This window comes from Macrobrachium rosenbergii, chromosome 10 (assembly GCF_040412425.1).
Source record: "Macrobrachium rosenbergii isolate ZJJX-2024 chromosome 10, ASM4041242v1, whole genome shotgun sequence".
NCBI lineage: Eukaryota > Metazoa > Arthropoda > Malacostraca > Decapoda > Palaemonidae > Macrobrachium > Macrobrachium rosenbergii.
Window position 1 is genome coordinate 60,582,207 of NC_089750.1, and position 20,000 is coordinate 60,602,206.

The 20,000-nt window shown below is 36.7% G+C and overlaps 1 protein-coding gene across 1 annotated transcript in view; it reads right to left on the reverse strand.

Annotated features, from left to right (window-relative positions):
- The window catches only part of LOC136842675 (agrin-like), a 363,408-nt gene that overhangs the window by 55,554 nt on the left and 287,854 nt on the right, over positions 1-20,000 (reverse strand). Inside the window, exons 6-8 of the mRNA XM_067110324.1 lie at positions 19,303-19,438; positions 18,352-18,431; positions 16,995-17,210 (exon numbers count right to left, since the gene is read on the reverse strand). Of these exons, the coding sequence (XP_066966425.1) occupies positions 16,995-17,210; positions 18,352-18,431; positions 19,303-19,438 (432 nt within the window). The remainder of the gene's footprint in view (positions 1-16,994; positions 17,211-18,351; positions 18,432-19,302; positions 19,439-20,000) is intronic.

A 20,000-nucleotide genomic window follows, 5' to 3' on the forward strand; every position in this document is an offset into this window, starting at 1 on the left:
CCTTGGAGGACTTTGGGTCTCATCCTTGAAGTTCTTGGTCCCTCTCCAGGCCCGCTTCCCCAGCCTGGCAGGATACCTGCCTTCCTCCGAGGAAGCAACCTCTGGGTCAGACCCTTCCCTTCAAGGCTATCCTTAAGAGACTGGCCAGCCTAGGAGGACTTTGGGCCTCATCCTTGAAGTTCTTGGACCCTCTCCAGGCCTGCTTCCCCAGCCTGGCAGGATACCTGCCTTCCTCCGAGGAAGCAGCCTCTGGGTCGGACCCTTCCCTTCAAGGCTGCCCTCAAGAGACTGGCCATCCTTGGAGGACTTTGGGTCTCATCCTTGAAGTTCTTGGGCCCTCTCTCAGGCCCGCTTCCCCAGCCTGGCAGGATACCTGCCTTCCTCCAAGGAAGCAGCCTCTGGGTCAGACCCTTCCCTTCAAGGCTGCCCTTAAGAGACTGGCAGTCCTTGGAGGACTTTGGTCCTCATCCTTGAAGTTCTTGGGCCCTCTCAGGCCTGCTTCCCCAGCCTGGCAGGATACCTGCCTTCCTCCGAGGAAGCAGCCTCTGGGTCGGACCCTTCCTTCAAGGCTGCCCTCAAAAGACTGGCCATCCTTGGAGGACTTTGGGTCTCATCCTTGAAGTTCTTGGGCCCTCTCCAGGCCCGCTTCCCCAGCCTGGCAGGATACCTGCCTTCCTCCGAGGAAGCAGCCTCTGGGTCAGACCCTTCCCTTCAAGGCTGCCCTTAAGAGACTGGCCATCCTTGGAGGACTTTGGGCCTCATCCTTGAAGTTCTTGGGCCCTCTCCAGGCCTGCTTCCCCAGCCTGGCAGGATACCTGCCTTCTTCCGAGGAAGCAGCCTCTGGGTCGGACCCTTCCCTTCAAGGCTGCCCTCAAGAGACTGGCCATCCTTGGAGGACTTTGGGCCTCATCCTTGAAGTTCTTGGGCCCTCTCCAGGCCTGCTTCCCCAGCCTGGCAGGATACCTGCCTTCCTCCGAGGAAGCAGCCTCTGGGTCAGACCCTTCCCTTCAAGGCTGCCCTCAAGAGACTGGCCAGCCTAGGAGGACTTTGGGCCTCATCCTTGAAGTTCTTGGGCCCTCTCCAGGCCTGCTTCCCCAGCCTGACAGGATACCTGCCTTCCTCCGAGGAAGCAGCCTCTGGTCGGACCCTTCCCTTCAAGGCTACCCTCAAAAGACTGGCAAGCCTTGTAGGCTTTTGGGGCCAATCCTTAAAGGGCTTGGGCCCTTTCCATGGGAAGGGTCAGACCCATAGGCTGCTTCCTTGGAGGAAGGAAAGCGGCCTCTGGGTCGGACCCTTCCCTCACCAATACTCTTTGCTTTCTCTTACCCTACTTTTCAAAACTGACACTTTCTGTCTCCGAAGGCTTCAGACGATTTGAAGCATCTCGGAGATTGTTCTGGACACTTTGAAGCTCGGCGCATGCGCGAATGGCATTTCTCTCGTCCTTCCAGGAGCCGGAGGACTGAAGGATTCCAAAATGTCTTCAAGGAAAATCTCGAAGGTTTTAGATCATTTCAACATCGCGATAACCATTACTTGGAGTTCTTTTTCTGGCACATAAACAGCTTCTTTGCTTTAAGGAGTCGTCTTCTATAAACTTATGAGATTCCCTCTTACTGACGATATTGATCATCCCTTCGATTCTTCCTTGCTTCTCCGAAAAGTAATTCTGTGAATCCAAAATCTTTGAAGTAGTTTCTAACACCTCAGGTTATCTACTTTATTCTTCGTCAGCATTCTTCAGTATACCTCCACGCCGATGTCGTCTCTTTTTGTTCCTTCTCTTTCTTATTTCGAGCGAAGAACTGCTCCAAGCGGTAATTTTGGGCATCCAAATCCCCTCTCAATCAGCTTAGAAAACACCTCAAGTTCTCTACCTTTTATTTCGTATAAATTCTTCAGTTCCTCCGTTCCACTGTCTTCCTCTCTTCTTGATTATTTCCTTCCTTATTTCGAATGAAGAGCTTGCGTCCGTGAGTGACAATACGACTGTAGAGGTGCCGAATAATCGCAGAAGGCGGGAACCTCGACTTCATACTGCTCCGCGAAGTAGTCCATATTTTCAGCAGTAAACAATTACAGACTGAAGCTATCTGCCATTCTCGTGATGTACTTTTCCCTCTTGAAAATCTCTTTTAGTCGATCTGCTTCGTCATCCAGTTCATTTTAACCATAAACTTCGCCTTCTTTGCTCACATGCTGTCTCTGAAGGCTTCAAGACGTCTTCCTGGAGGATCCCTGAGATGGCCACTGTAGTCCTTGGTGTCAGTGCACCTATTGAGTGATGGCACTATACGCATGAGCTGAAGAATTCTAAAACGACTGCAGGAAAAACACGAAGATATTACGGCGCCAGGCGACAATGATTCTTTCTTGCAGCAGAAGGTATGAAATTTTCTTGAAAGCTTTATTGCCACGAAAACATCAATATTTAAAAAAAAAAAAGAAAGAAATTAAAAATTTAGTGAAAAATCATCATCGTATCCTTTTCTCTCGTCGCCGGGAGAAATATATATATATATATATATATATATATATATATATATATATATATATATATATATATATATATATATATATATATATATATATATATATATATATATATATATATATATATATATATATATATATATATATATATATATATATATATATATATATATATATATATATATATATATATATATATATATATATATATATATATATATATATGTATATATATATATATATATATATATTATATATATATATATATATATATATATATATATATATATATATATATATATATATTTATATATATATATATATATATATTTATATATATATATATATATATATATATATATATATATATATATATATATATATATATATATATATATATATATATATATATATATATATATATATATATATATATATATATATATATATAATATATATATATGTATATATACATACACATATATATATATATATAATATATACAGTATATATGTATATATATATATATATATATATATATATATATATATATTCATATATATATATATATATATATATATATATATATATATATATATATATATATATATATATATATATATATATATATATATATATATATATATATATATATCTACATATATTTATATATCTATATATATGTATATATATACATATAGATAGATAGATAGATAGATAGATAGATAGATAGATATCTCCTCCCGACGACGAGGAAAAGGATACGATGATGATGATTTTTCGCTACATTTACATTTATTTCTTTAAAAAAATGCTATTTTCGTGGCAATAAAGCTTTCTAGAAAATTTCACCCTGGGGAGGACAAGATCAACTTGGAAATTACTATTATAGATAGATACATATACATAAATATATGTATATATAAGTATATATACATATATTTTATATATATATATATATGTGTGTGTGTGTGTGTGTGTATACACTGGTTTGTGCGTCTGTGTGCGTTAATTTTTCCCAATAGTTAAAAATAAGGTGGTCTCAAGAATTTCTGTTTCCTGAAATGGTCATCACTAGCGCCCAGTAATCCAGTCAGCTTCAAGAGAAAAGTGACCTTTTTGTTTTAACAAGGCTTCTCCATTGCCATTGATCACCTTATTAAGGGGGAGAGAGAGAGAGAGAGAGAGATGGCTGCCTCCAGCAAGGAATGATTAAGTTTTTTCGCATAGCAGAGTAAGTTATAAAAATATAGTTTTTATGGTACCAGCATCAAATTATAATAGTAGATTTTTGAAGGATACAGAGTAGTTTAAATCGCTTGTCTTATTTAAATAAAAATTCTTCTTCGGAAAAGAAATAAGTTTTAGAGTCTTCAAGAACACTATTAAAAGACGCACGGAAAACTTTTCCAATATTCCTGGAAAACCTGTCTACCATATACTTTGGAGGCTTGTATTTCAAGTCAATGGTCCCTGTATGCTTGTCCCGTATGAATTGGATTCATATTCTAAAAAAAAAAATTAATAGTAATAAAAAAATACTCATAGTAGCATGAGTCTTAAAATGAAGTAGCAAATCCACAGTTGTATATTTATCTTTAAATATATGTACATATACATAACTGTGGAATTGCTTCTCCAATAATAATAATAATAATAATAATAATAATAATAATAATAATAATAATAATAATAATAATAATAATAATAATACTGAGATAATATTAAGCAAACTTTTTACTGATGAAGATGCAATTTTTAATAATTTTAGTAGGACATTTTTTAAACAACTTTTAGAGCTGGCCGTGCTGGACACGACCTTTGCCTTCAGTTTGTATAAACAAACTGAAGGGATGGCCATGGGATCACCACTTGGTCCAATTTTTGCTAACATCTTCATGTGCTCCCTGGAGGAGCGCATAATAGAAGAATGTCCCATTAGGTTCCGCCCTCTATTTTATCGAAGATATGTTGACGACACGTTCTCCCTATTTCGTCATGAATGTCATGCAGAGTCCTTTCTGGAGTTCGTCATCCGACAACATCCAAACATAAGGTTCGCTATGGAGAAGGAGGTAAATAACAAACTCCCCTTCCTTGATCTTATTATTTCCAGAGGTGACTCAGGTTTTTACACAGGTGTGTATAGAAAAAATACATTTACTGGTTTGGGAATGAATTTTTATAGTTCGTGTTTCTTTCATTTGAAACTGAACTCTATTTTAACCCTCCTCCATAGGGCTTACACCCACTCGTCAAACTGGAAGAGTTTCCACGATGAGATATCCTTTTAGTGAAATATTTCAATAATAATTGTTTTCCATCACGACTTTTTTTCAGATCCCTAAATAAACTGCTACTACAGAAAATGACTCCGGCAACACCTGAATCGACTGTGCCGAAACTAAAGATGTATGCAAGTTTCCCTTTCGTGCATGATGATACTTTTAGGAGAAAATGCACAGCCATTATTCAAAAGAGTTTTCCAGCTTTAAACCTGAAAATCATCCCGAAAAATCCCTTTACAATAGGGTCTCTGTTCAGAGTCAAAGACCGGCTCAGTCCTCTGTTTTCGTCCAGCGTTGTTTACAAGTACACTTGCCCGGGATGTGATCACGGGATATACATATGTGGGATGCACGAGGAGGCTGTTGAAGGTCCGCATAGATTCCACAGGGGCATAAGTCATAGAACAGGTAGCAGGTTATCTAATCCTGAGCAATCAAATATACGAAATCATTCAAAATTATGTAAAACTTATATTGACAGCAAGGATTTTTCCATCCTAGGCCGAGTGCAGAACAACAACGACTTAACCATCCTAGAATCCATAATTATCAGGAAGACTGTGCCGTCGTTAAATACTCAATCGTCCTCAGTGAAATTGTTTATAGCCTAGTTTGGGCAACTGGTTTTCCTCACTCTGTTTGTACTTATTTATGTTAGTCTTGTTCTTTCTTTCATATAGGTAGGTTGTTTTAAGATTTTAGTGAACTCCTTTTACTCATTATTGACTTGTCTTGGAATGAGGTGTTTTGTTTTAAATATTTTTACTACATAAAGAGCTGTTGCCATTGCATTAATTTGTTATTGATGTTCGCAAATTATATTATATTTTATAGCCTTGAAAATGCGACTTGGAATTCGTCATGGAACGTCGGCATTGAAAATAAACTGTAGATGATGAGGATGCCTTTCCCTACTGCTTCCTTCGTGATGTATATATATATATATATATATATATATATATATATATATATATATATATATATATATATATATATTACTAAAAGGACCTCATTCAAACTGCATGGTATCTATAGATACCATCCAGTTTGAATGAGGTCCTTTTAGTAATTTAGTTAATGCACAGAACAATTGTGTATGTGATAAAGTTAATATATACGTATGTATACATATATGTGTGTGTTAGTGTGTGTATTAACAGATAGTTAGACACAGAGATAGATGCATAGATAGAAAGAATATATATATATATATATATATATATATATATATATATATATATATATATATATATATATATATATATACATATAAATACATATATATATATATATATATATATATATATACATATATATATACATATATACATATATGCATATATATAGTAGGGAGTACGGATAGGAAGAACAGTCAGCTCATCATTGATATATTTATTAATAGGTGCGCTTCAGGATCACCCATATCCCATCTTTTCTGGCTAAAAGATACAAAAACACTAATTAAAACTGACAACAGAGCTTACAAAATTAAAATGCTTTAAAGATTGAAAAATGACAATGACAAAACAAGAAATAGATTACCTTCAGTAGTAAAGTCAGAGGATGAAAACTGAATAAGAGTAAACAAGAAAGGCCGGGGGTGGGTTACTATAGTACGACCGTTTTAGGAAGAGACTTTGCCCCTCTTAAACTGACCATTAACCTTCTGACTTCAAGCTCTCATTGTTTGCGCCTGTTATCAAGCACGTGTACTATAATAGAAAGTTCTGAATGAAGTTTTGTTGTCCCACTTAAATTTTAGATAAAAAAAAAAAAAAAAAAATCAATATATGAAAATGATAGATGCAAGAAATTTGGAAACCTAGATGTGCTTTCATTTTCAGTTTTGTTTATTTGGATGCTGTACTGAGCAATGTTCTTGAGTTACGTCATCTACTATAGTTTTTATTACTGTTCCTTTGCTGTTATCGAAGTCATATAATTGTGATATAGTTTTGAGCTTTTGAATTGTTTTCTTTCGTGTATGCCGTGATCCGTCTTTACCTCCTTGCTGTATCAAGGTTGAATTTTCACTGTGCAGCTATAAAATAGCTCATAATAAATATTCTTTAAATATTGTTACACCCATATATATATATATATATATATATATATATATATATATATATATATATATATATAGGGTGTAACAATATTTAAAGAATGTTTATTATGAGCTATTTTATAGCTGTACAGTGAAAATTCAACCTTGATACAAGGGAGGTAAAGACGGATTACGGCATGCACAAAGAAAGCAATTCAAAAGCTCAAAACTATATCACAATTATATATATATATATATATATATATATATATATATATATATATATATATATATATATATATATATATATTACACATTTATACAGTATTAGATTTACCTGTGCTTTTAAAGCACTGTCATATGATACTCATCACTGCTGTGGCATTTCTGTTATATGTAGATTTTTAAAGATATTTCTGCCACTTTCTGTCGAAAAAAACAGATCTATATTTCAATTTATTTCAATTTCAGTGTTCAACAGGATATCACACAACAAGGGAAAGCAATAAATTTATTTACAATCGAAGTATGAGGAGACATTACTTATGAAGAATCCTCGTCAGAGGATGCTACATCGATAACAAAAGAATCTATATATTTATCAATGCAAACATCTCTTGAAGCGTCATCTCTTTTTATATCTTCGGCATGTCTCATCATTAGCCCAGTTGTCAGAAGATATGGATTCAATTGCTTCTTTGACCAAAGGAAGCAGGTCTGATTTTTTAAAATGATTCTTCTTTGCCACGTATGATTTCACCTGCGCCCATATCAGTTCTGTTGCATTATACTGGCAGTGATATGTAGGCAGCCCTAACCACTATGTCCATGATCTCTTGCCAGTCTGTCAATCACGTAATCATTTTCTTTACATGAATGTCTTTGCAACTTTACTAATTTTTTATTAGCCAGTCTTTAACTTCATCCTTTTTGGCAGACATTGTCGGAGGTTTATTAATTCGAACTGAATGATAAGAAGCGTTATCCAACACTATGATGGCAGATGGCCCTATATTGGGAAGAAGCTGGGTTTTAAACCATTTTTCAAACACTGCAGAATTCATCTGAATTTCTAGATTGCGTATCCCTTGTCAGCTGGGTGCTTGATCATTGATAAAAATATTACCCAGAAATGTGGTTAATATTGCAACCAATATTGTGATTGTGTCTACTTACTCTCCAATGTTATTGATGTACAATTAGAAGGAATAAATCATAGGTAAAAATTTTTATTCTGTCACGCCTCTCTCTCTCTCTCTCTCTCTCTCTCTCTCTCTCTCTCTCTCTCTCTCTCTCTCTCTCTTTTTTTTTTTTGCCCAGCTAGTGGAATAGTAAGCGGAACCATAAAAATGATGAACATTCTTTATGATTAGTTTTCTGACGAATATACAAATAATTTTTAACTATAATACACAACTGTGATGTAGCTGTCCTTTACGGATTCAAACAGAATTAGAGAAAATGACAAAAAAAAAAAAGAAGACTGTCATCCTCAATCAGTGCAGTGCTTATACCTCTGGCAACACTAAACCCCGATATATAGTACTTATCCTATGTTTATTTATTTGTGTTGTTACATTAATTACATAATATCTATATCACGGATCGCTACTATCACAATATTATCATATAAATAAAACAGGTTAATTTGCAACAAAACAACAAATACAAACGCTATTACAATGATTGTTTACGATTTCGTGCGTCTGGTAGCATGCTACGGGTGACTACCGTCTGAAAACCCTCCGGATTGTGGTAAGTGTGAGGTCTCATCTCGGCCGTAATCAAAGGGTTAAAAGCTTGTAGACCAAACAAAACGCAGCCACTGTTAAACTGCTCAAACGGAACGAAAAACAGAAAGAAAACTTATCAGCCATATTGTACCTGATTTCATACTATGCGCTGTTAGAAATATCACGCCAGTGTTCGACATGTTTATTTCATTATCATATAAAATGCACTAACATTTCGATGGAACAAGCAGTAATGGCTGTGCAATCGCAAAGAAGGATTATTTTCACAAAATGGAATGTCCTTGTGAAAAGATAAAAGCAGTCAAGGAAATTTAGTGAAGAAATAAAAATAAAAACTCCAGTAATAGACGAAGTGTATGATAAAAAACAAACATGAAAAAAGAATAAATATAAAAGTACAAAGAAACAAACGTTTGAGCTGTACCGTTTGACCTTTGTCAAATTCTCGTTCAGGGCTGACCGGCAGCGTAGGTCGCTCTAAATCAGTGCCAGAATTGAGGCACTAAATCGTTTCAGCCTCGACTTGGGTCCATGCATGAGAAGATGGGGGATTTACAGGAATGCATGCAAGTTGATTAGTTTGGATTAGGGTCGAATTTAATTCTTTTTACTAGTGTACAGGCTACCAAATACCTTATGTAGACCAGGCTCGAACAAAGGAAAAAGGAAAAGGATAAGAAAGGGGCTTCATCACAAAGGAAGTGACAGACTTGCTTCTGAAAGGGTGGAAGGTTTTAAGTCAGAGAAAAATGAAGTAAACAAGTAAAAAATGCGCCGAAGTTTCTTCGGCGCAATCGAGTTTTCTGTACAGCATATGCGTATGAAATTCCCAGCCACGGCCCATGAAACTCTCAGCCAAGGCCCATGAAACTTTCAGCCACAGCCCAATGGTGGCCTAAGTTGCTGGCACCTATAGCGGTGCCAGACGCAAGATCATGGCTAATTTTAACCTTAAATAAAATAAAAACTAATGAGGCTAGAGGCCTGAAATTTAGTATGTTTGATGATTGGAGGGTGGATGATCAACATACCAATTTGCAGCCCTCTAGCAATAGTAGTTTTTAAGATCTGAGGAAGGACGGCCAGAGAGCAAGCCATCTCAAGAGTTTTCTTTTACTGAAATCTAAAAGAAAATTCAAACGTCTGCGGTAAAAAAAAGACCATTATTCTTCCTTCAAGGATTCTGGTTGCTGAAAGAGTTTGATTATGAGCTACAACTTTATCGTAAGACCTATTCGCTTATGCAAATCTTCCTTTGTGTTTCCATTAAGATTTACGCGGAGAGCAGAAGCTTAAGATGTTTCCAGCTTAGCATTCGTAGTCGCGTTTTCGTTCATACATCTTTCCTTGGGCGATAAAATTAATTCTTACAGTCTATCTTTTCAGCGGTATCAGACAAACTGACACTGCGTCTTTCGTATTTCACTGAAAATGACGTTAAAACTGATGATCTGGTTCAACTTAAGAGCTTGGACGATGAACAGTAGGGTGTTTTTATTCTCATTGTACCATGGATAAATGACGTTTTTGGGTGTCCTGATCATGAGGCTACATCATTTGAAAGTTAATGCTTAGTAACTTGCAACACACTCGAAGTCTATAATGATCGGCAGTGGTTCAAAGTAAGGCCCAAGAGCACAGTACAGTTAATCTGAATTTATTTTTTCAGCCATTTGAAATTTGACAGATTGGAAAGAGACGCTTATTTATTTATTTGAAATTTAACAGACTGGAAAGAGACACTTATTTATTTATATGTTTTCTCATACAGACGTAAAAGGGCAAACAAACCAAATACCTTGCTAAGTAAAAAGCAAATTAGAGGCTGCATGAGTCAGGGAGAGCAATAGGGCAAGAATTCTAAATTTTTAGAGAAAATATTCACGAAACGATTTTCGCAGCATTATCATAAGAATGCTCAAGCGTAAGGATCTTGGGGGAGAACGTCCCCACTACATCGTATCTACTATAAGTTATGTTGTGAAGAGAATTAAAGTTATTGCAAAAATCACATCTTGAAATGGAAACTAAAAATGTCTTTAGGATGAATCAAGCCACCGAGCTTAACAGATATTAAGCAAGCACTCGACTCATTGCTTCATTACAGAATTGGAACATCATTTAGTAATATAAAAAAACGTACACTTTAACAAACATCCACCAACAACATCCTGTTCCTGACACACTTCAAAATCCAATCACCTCTTCCTTGGTTCACAGCCCACAGCTCCACAAAATTTCACCGACATCCGAACAGAACTGTTTGAGAAATCAAGTGGACAAACAGACAAATAAAGCGACGCTGGTGTATTTATAACTTCTATCAACGTTAGCAGAGGCATTAAAATAACCTGCCATATTAAAAGGTAATCTGAACTTGTGTTGCACAGCCATGAAATGAGAACTATGCCAAAGCAAAAAATCCCATCCATAAAGAATCACCAAAGTACACATATACAGACAAGAATTAACTGAAGATCAAAAGGCCTTGTAATATCCTGTATCGTTTGACTTTTTGCGAGGAGCGATGAGTGCATCAGGATTTTCGCTCCGCAGGGAAAAATCGAGCGGATCCCTGTCGCAATTAAAAGGAAGAAAGATTTGTCAGTTGTTTGTTCATGTTAAGTTTTAATCAAAACTCGCGATTTTTCTTTTGCTCACACCCTTGTATCCCTCGCCTTGTTTTTTTTCGCGATTTGAACAAAGAGACGAAGAATACGAGATAGAAAGTCGAACTTTAATTCAATGCGACGGAATTTTGCTTTGGCATTTCTGCGAAATTAAAACAAGCTACTGACCTACTGTAAAGATTCTCAATAAAACTTTTGGCTAAAGACGTCCTAAGATTTTATGATCATTTATGCAGGTCATCACGTAAACTGACTCACATCAGGAACATGCACAAAGGCAAGGCGCTAACCACTACACAAGTCAAAATGCTGTCAATTGGGTCACACACACACACACAGGTTCCAACACACACACACAATTGAAAGACATTGGGTCTGATATATATATATATATATATATATATATATATATATATATATATATATATATATATATATATTACACATCATTTTAAACTCGATCTATTTCGAAGCGTCCACAATTTTTTTTAGCAACATCTCTCATGCTTGTATTGTCGGACCCTTTGTGCAGAGCTGCAAGTGTTGACAGACTTCCCATGAAAGAATCTCCAACAAAGGCAATAATTATGCAGTTTACCTTCATTGGCTTCTCTGCTTCAATGCAACCCACCAACGCTCACACCGAACACCTAAGGTCTGTTGCAAGATTCAGCAGATCTGGTAACCCTCGCCCTCCCCTTTTATCCGGTTTTGAAGACACATCCAATGAAGGAGATCGTGAACATATATTTCCAGTGCAGAATTATCAGTACTAATATTCTTAAGATGACCCATAATATACCTTCAGTAGATAGGTATTTAAGAGGAGATCACAGTAGGTTTTGGGAGAAAGGTGATAACAGTAAGTCATTGTTAATTCTTATGAGAGAGAGAGAGAGAGAGAGAGAGAGAGAGAGAGAGAGAGAGAGAGAGAGAGAGAGAGAGAGGTGAAAATGGCTAAAATGACAAGTTTTAGACATGCAATTTTTTTTTTTAATTATGACAATATCAGTGGGCAAAATATCCCCTTTAATTCAATGAAAAATACTGTACAGATTGAAAACTTCCACCAAGGTAACTCAACATTAAGTAAATTAAATTATTGATAACGGACAGACAGACAGACAGGACACCAAATAAAAGATTGAAAAATAAATAACCTCCTTGGTGAACGCTGTAAATTTTCATATTAAACTTCGCCTCGACATCCGACTGTAGTTCAGCTCTTATGATAACTGGCATATTAAGTATATTTCATTAATATGTTCTAAAGTGCAATGGCGAAACAAATCTGAACACGAATGTCATATCTTAACGTCAAAAACCTCAGAGTATGAACACCTGAAGCATACAGCAGAACTAGTTAAATCGTGAACGCCAGAACCTTTTTCCAAATCAGGTCAAACAATTATTGCCAGAGCCTTGTGATAAATCTGGTCAAATCATGAAGGATAGAACCTTGTATCAAATCTGGTCAGGGCGTCAGTCCTACAACTTTGTAGCAAACCGAGGCAAAGTATGAACACCAAAACCTTGTGGCAAGTCAGGTCAAATCATTAACGTCAGGCCTTTGTATCAGATCACGTCAAAGCATAAATGCCAGAACTTTGTGGAAAACTCAGTTACAGTACGAGCACCAGAGCCTTTTTGTAAATCAGGTCGAATGTATCAAATCTGGTCAAATCATGAATGCCTGGAGCTTGCAGCTAACAGAGTCAAAGTATGAACACCAGAACCTTATGGTATATCATGTCAGGTTATGAATATAAAATTTTTTTTTATCAAATCAGGTCAGTGCATATATGTCACACCGTTTTAAGAAAACATGTCGCAGCATAAGCACGCTTTGTGGTAAAATCTGGTCGAACCGTGAACGCCGAAAGCTTGCTTGGCAAATACCTACAGACTGACGATTATCCCCGGGGTCAGAGCTATTAATCTCTTTTTCTGACACTGTGTTTTCCTCGAGCTGGCGAGAGAGACGGAAAAATAAATCGTCAATCAACATTTCACCTCGAGTTTTCCATTAAGCTTAACATATGAGGCTCCTTTCCCAACAGGATATCCTGTCGACGGCAAGATTAATTAACGAGACAAAAATACAGACACACGCACAGGACCTTTTACTTTCGTGACCATTAGCAAGTTAATTAATAATCCTGTTTTGAGGATTGTTTCCGCTTCTTCCCGTCTTTTATAATCTTCAAGCCTTCAAGAGACGGGTCTGTCACTTTCCCGAAGGTAAGGGTCACTCTTTTTCTTTCCTGACAGATTTTTTTTTTTTTCTTTAGCCAGGGCTAAGTAAGTTTCCCGTCCCATAGGCCTCTGCTTAAAATATGGCGAATGAACACCATGATCCATGTTATAATAAATGTATCATCCAAATCCCAAGACTGGTTTCTTCCTTATTTGACATTTGTACCTTGTGTAGATATATTATTTTTTTATTTCTATTACACAGTTTATGCTTTGATTGACTTGATGAAACTTTGGCCATAAGGCCAAACACTGGCTTGAGGTGAATAGAGGGAGTTCGCGTGGTTGGACAGCAAGCTAGACAAGAGGAAGAGGGAACAGAGATAAAGCGAAAGGTTAAAAAGTGAGTGCAGCTAGGGGCCGAAGGGACGCTGCAAACAACCTTTAGTAATGCCTACAGTGCACCACATGAAGTGAACTAAAGGCACTACTCCATACGGAGATAGTATTATTCTTTCCTTCTGCATTTCTTCTTCTGTACAGCCAAGGTCCTTTAAAGGACCCTGTGTACAACGTTTCTTTCCCTAGTTGAACCCTTAAGGTTATAGCAGTCTGCTTTTCAAACTAGGGTTGCAGCTTGATTAATAATAACAATAATAACAACAATATCATTGTCTGCATAATGACTTTTTCTAGTTTGATTCTCTTTACATTTGCGTCTAATGGAAAAAAAAAAGTTTTTGCCTGGTTCGTGGAGAAACGTAAAGACGGACTGCTCGTATTCACTGAATGCATACGAGATCCCATACATAACTAATGGAGGCATTCAGACTTCCTTTTATCCCATTAGAGGTTATTACATTTAGCTCGGCGAGTAGTGATAATCCCGTCCTAATGGCCGTTCTCACGTGCCCGGGAATTCTATGATACAACCACGGTTGTAACTCCTTATATGCTTGGCATTACTGGTATTATTATTATTATTATTATTATTATTATTATTATTATTATTATTATTATTATTATTATTCAAAATGCGCAAACACTTACATAAAATAAACTAAAAGGACTATTAACCATCCCAGCAACTCTTCACCGGCTGGAAAGTCCATGCCAAAAAAAAAAAAAAATGTATGAGATAGTGTATCGATTGTAAAGCGATAAGGAAAATAAGAAATGGAAGTAAAATTATCAACAAACAAACTGGTATATAAGCAAGTAAGTAAACGTGTGACTGGATTAGCATCTCTCGACCGTAATTCTTCTGGCAGGGCAAGTAAAAATCGATTATAACTCATATATATGTATGTATGTATGTATATATATATATATATATATATATATATATATATATATATATATATATATATATATATATATATATATGTATATATATATATATATATATATATATATATATATATATATATATATACACATACACACACACAGATACTAGCTGACCAACCTGGCGCTGCCCAGGAACACTGAATGACAGTCTTCGTATAAGAGGAGGGAAAAGGGAAAGGGGAGGGGAAGGGAGGAGGGAAGGGGGAGGGAGAAGTGGGTGGGGAGAGAGAAGGGAGAGGAGGACTGGTTTGCGTTCAGGTCTGTCAGACACCTCTACTTTTTTCATACGAACGTTCACCCTCCGAACAGTCGTGAGTGAACTGACAGGTATATTGTGGATACTGTCCCTTTTATCCAGATATTAATGTGCTTTCTGTCCCTTTTATCCAGGCACTGCTGTGATGACTGTCCCTTTTATCCAGAAATTACTATGGTGACTGTCCTTTTCTCCAGGCATTACTGCTCTGTCTGTCCCTTTCATCCATGCATTATCATGGTGACGTCCCTCTTATCTAGGTATTACTGTGGTGACTGTCCCTTTTATTTGGGTATTACTGTGGTGACTGTCCCTTTTATCTGGGTATTACTGTGGTGACTGTCCTTTATCTGTGTGGTGACTGTCCCTCTTATCTAGGTATTACTGTGGTGACTGTCCCTTTTATCTGGGTATTACTGTGGTGACTGTCCCTTTTATCTGGGTATTACTGTGGTGACTGTCCCTTTATCTGCATACTGTGGTGACTGTCCCTTTTATCTGGGTATTACTGTGGTGACTGTCCCTTTTATCTGGGTATTACTGTGGTGACTGTCCCTTTTATCTGGGTATTACTGTGGTGACTGTCCCTCTTATCTAGGTATTACTGTGGTGACTGTCCCTTTTATCTGGGTATTACTGTGGTGACTGTCCCTTTTATCTGGGTATTACTGTGGTGACTGTCCCTTTATCTGTCCCTTTTATCTGGGTGGGTGACTGTCCCTTTTACTGTGGTGACTGTCCCTTTTATCTGGGTATTACTGTGGTGACTGTCCCTTTATCTGGGTATTACTACTGTGGTGACTGTCCCTTTATCTGGGTATTACTGTGGTGACTGTCCCTTTTATCTGGGTATTACTGTGGTGACTGTCCCTTTTATCTGGGTATTACTGTGGTGACTGTCCCTTTTATCTGGGTATTACTGTGGTGACTGTCCCTTTTATCTGGGTATTACTGTGGTGACTGTCCCTTTTATCTAGGTATTACTGTGGTGACTGTCCCTTTTATCTAGGTATTACTGTGTTGACTGTCCCTTTTATCTAGGTATTACTGTGGTGACTGTCCCTTTTATCTAGGTATTACTGTGGTGACTGTCCCTTTTATCTGGGTATTACTGTGGTGACTGTCCCTTTTATCTAGGTATTACTGTGGTGACTGTCCCTCTTATCTAGGTATTACTGTGGTGACTGTCCCTCTTATCTAGGTATTACTGTGGTGACTGTCCCTCCTATCTAGGTATTACTGTGGTGACTGTCCCTCCTATCTAGGTATTACTGTGGTGACTGTCCCTCTTATCTAGGTATTACTGTGGTGACTGTCCCTCCTATCTAGGTATTACTGTGGTGACTGTCCCTTTTATCTAGTATTACTGTGGTGACTGTCCCTTCTATTTCTATAGTCTCGAGTGCATGAAATGGTGCATGATAAACCCTTACAGTTTATTTACCACATAAGTTACAGAGGGAAGGGGGAAGGGGGATGGGGGAAGGGAAAGGAGGTAGGGATACGGGTTTGAAACCTACCCTATTATCTAAGTGCGGTCAAATGATGGCCACGTGCTAAATTTTGTCTAGGTTGGTCAAGCGGCTCGGATTTCTATATCGCACAAAGTTACAAACTTACATACAAACATTCACTTATATATATATATATATATATATATATATATATATATATATATATATATATATATATATATATATATAGAGAGAGAGAGAGAGAGAGAGAGAGAGAGAGAGAGAGGTGCAATAAGACTTTTGTTATGCTGTGGTGACTTTCTTTGTAATTTAAAATAAGGGTTTTCATGTTTAATATATATACCATATATATATATATATATATATATATATATATATATATATATATATATATATATAGAGAGAGAGAGAGAGAGAGAGAGAGAGAGAGAGAGAGAGAGAGAGAGAGAGAGAGAGAGATATGGTATGTGGGGTGGATGAGGCTCAAAATGGGAGGATATGCACTTACCGCAGGATCCAACGAATGCAATTTTGACGGAGCTCTGGGAGAGACAGGATTCCCTGTGCAAGTGGCACTTGCTGTCGTAAGTAGTACCATCCGTGCCGCAGACCGGCCTCAGGATTGGGGGACACCACTGACGGCACTGGCACGTCGCAACGCCGTACTGATTAACGACACACCCCTGGCCCGTGCCACACCGTACGGCCCCACATGGATTCACCCCTGGTAGGAGTGGTAAGATGACCGCGATTATTATGATGAAGAGGCTTCGCTGTCATCAAGACGTCTGGATCATTAGCTTTCAGTGGCAATCGTAATAGATGAAACTGAATTGCACTGAACCGTAAAGAGTCTCCTTAATTACGTCTTGAATTCATTAGTTGTAATGAACTTAAGAAAGGTAATCATTTTTAGCTGTAGTAAAATAAATTGGGAACATTAACTCTTTGTGACATGCGTAACTGATGAAAATGAATTGCACAGAACCGTAAAGAAAGTCTCATTAATTATGTGTGGAATTCATCACTTGTGGTGAAGTTAAGAAAGAGCATCACTTTTAGCTTTGACAAGAAGTAAGTAAAATATGATATACGACGTTATGTTCGCAAGCTGCTGAAACTTAATGGCACATAACCGCGAGGAAGGTCCTCGTTTATGATCTCTCGAACTCACAGTATAGCTAATGATAACAATTCTGTGTTTTATTACAACAAACAGTAACTGAATTCTTGATGAGTGTTAGTTATTTTCTGAGTTCATAAAATTATGACCCATCAGCCCATCTCAAAGTTTTACATTATGATGAAATTTAGGCTGTTATATTGATTTTTTCTTGTAAACATACTAAGTCCTAATATTGATAAGGATAATGTACTCTCTCTGGTATGAAGGCATTTAATCAATACGGAAACAATCGCAAATCTTACATAATGAAAATAAAGGTAATTTATGGAAACAAAATTTCTAGCTACTCTATGGAACATCTTATATAAAATAGGTCGTAAATAGCTTTTGATATTGGTTCTTGCGCACTAAAAATGTACATCATATATATATATATATATATATATATATATATATATATATATATATATATATATACATATGTATATATGTATACATAAATATATATATATATATATATATAAATATATATATTATATATATAAATATATAAATATATTATATATATATATGTATATATATATGTACAGTAGATATATATATATATATATATATATATATATATATATATATATATATATATATATATATATATATATATATATATATATATATATATATAGAGAGAGAGAGAGAGAGAGAGAGAGAGAGAGAGAGAGAGAGAGAGAGAGAGGTTTACCTGAAGAACACTCCCCTCTGTACATCACAGCTAAGATCCTTCGACGACTACAAGCCTCGAAGTTCATAACACATTCGTTACTGAAAAAGAAAGGAAATGATGTAGAGTTAGCAACGTTCATTAAGCTACTACTGAGATCAGCGCAACACTGGCATACCAAAATCATTAGGCGTTAACAAATTCATATTCTCCCCTATTTCGTTTAAGCAACGGAGCATTCCGTGTCAGCATATGCATATTTTACCCATATTCTATTTAGGTGACGGGTCAGAGTGTCAACAAATGCATAATTCCCCCTTATTCTATGCAAGTGGCGGATCACTGCTTCAACAAATGCATTTCACCCTTATTCTTGGTAAATGACAGATCATTCTAAGTCAACAAATGCATACTTCAAACACATTTTGTCTAAATGATGGGTCACTGTGTCAATAAGCATTCTTCTCCCTTGTTCTATGCAAGTAATGGATCATTGTTTCAACAAAGGAATATTTTACCGTCTTTTTTGTTAAGTGACGAATCACTGAGTGTAAATGCATCTCTCATCCTTATTTTATGGGCGACTTTCCAACTCACGACTGCATCATGAGATTTAATTTCCATTATGTATTGACAATATGCAGAGAATTAAGTATGTAGGTGAGAAGATAGCAAAGACTCGTGCCCGAAAGAAAGCACTGGCAAAATGAAATGGTATGCAGTGGTACAGGTTAAAAAAAAAATGAGCAACGGAATATATCAAAAGAGAGGAAGGGATTTTGAGACAATGCGAATCAGAGAAAGGAGACCACAATACGAGTCTGAAGGGGAGTTGAGCTGATGCTCTTGTAGACGAGGACCTTATCTTTGAACTTGAAATGGGAGCACGTACTTAGGGGAAAATTGGAAGGTTTAAAGAGTAGCATAACTGGACGGGTGACTTTTGGAGAGGACCTCTGTATATTAACTCACCTGTAGGTTCTCCCGTCACTGGCACATACAGGCGAGAGGGTGGTCGAGCAAGAGGAGTTGCATTGGCACCTCGGTACTCTTGCGTCGTCCACAATGCACACCTGCCCTGTTGCACAAACCACATGGCCACAGGGATCTGTTGATTAAAAGAAAAAAAAATACTTACTTGATAAGTTATTCAGTTACCTGATAAGAAAATTTTCGGACTTATTAGGAATTAAAGAAACCATTTAGGTGTGTAGGATCTGTTAAATAAAAGAAAAAATGCTTAATTGATAAGTTATTCAATTATCAGAGAGGGAAATTTTCTGACATTAGGAATTAAAAAAAAAGATTTAGGTGTGTAGGATCTGTCGAAAAAATACTTAATTGATAAGTTATTCAATCATCTGATAAGGAGATTCTCTGACTTCTTAGGAATTAAAACCGATTAGGAATGAAAATAAAGTTATTTAGTCGTGTAGGATCATTATGGTTCAACGATCGCCGAATTTCATGGCCTAGTGAATCTCACTACTCAAATGCTCACCTACTCTCGCACTCTCAGGTCTCATTGTGACCAGTTGCCTCAAGCGCCAGACGCCTTAACTTTGTTGTACTTTTCGGTAATTTTTTTGGTTACAAGGGAAAGCTGTTAGTCTTTCGTTTAACCTTTTTTTTTTTGCATCGGTGTTTTGGGGCTCCTAATTCCATTAACT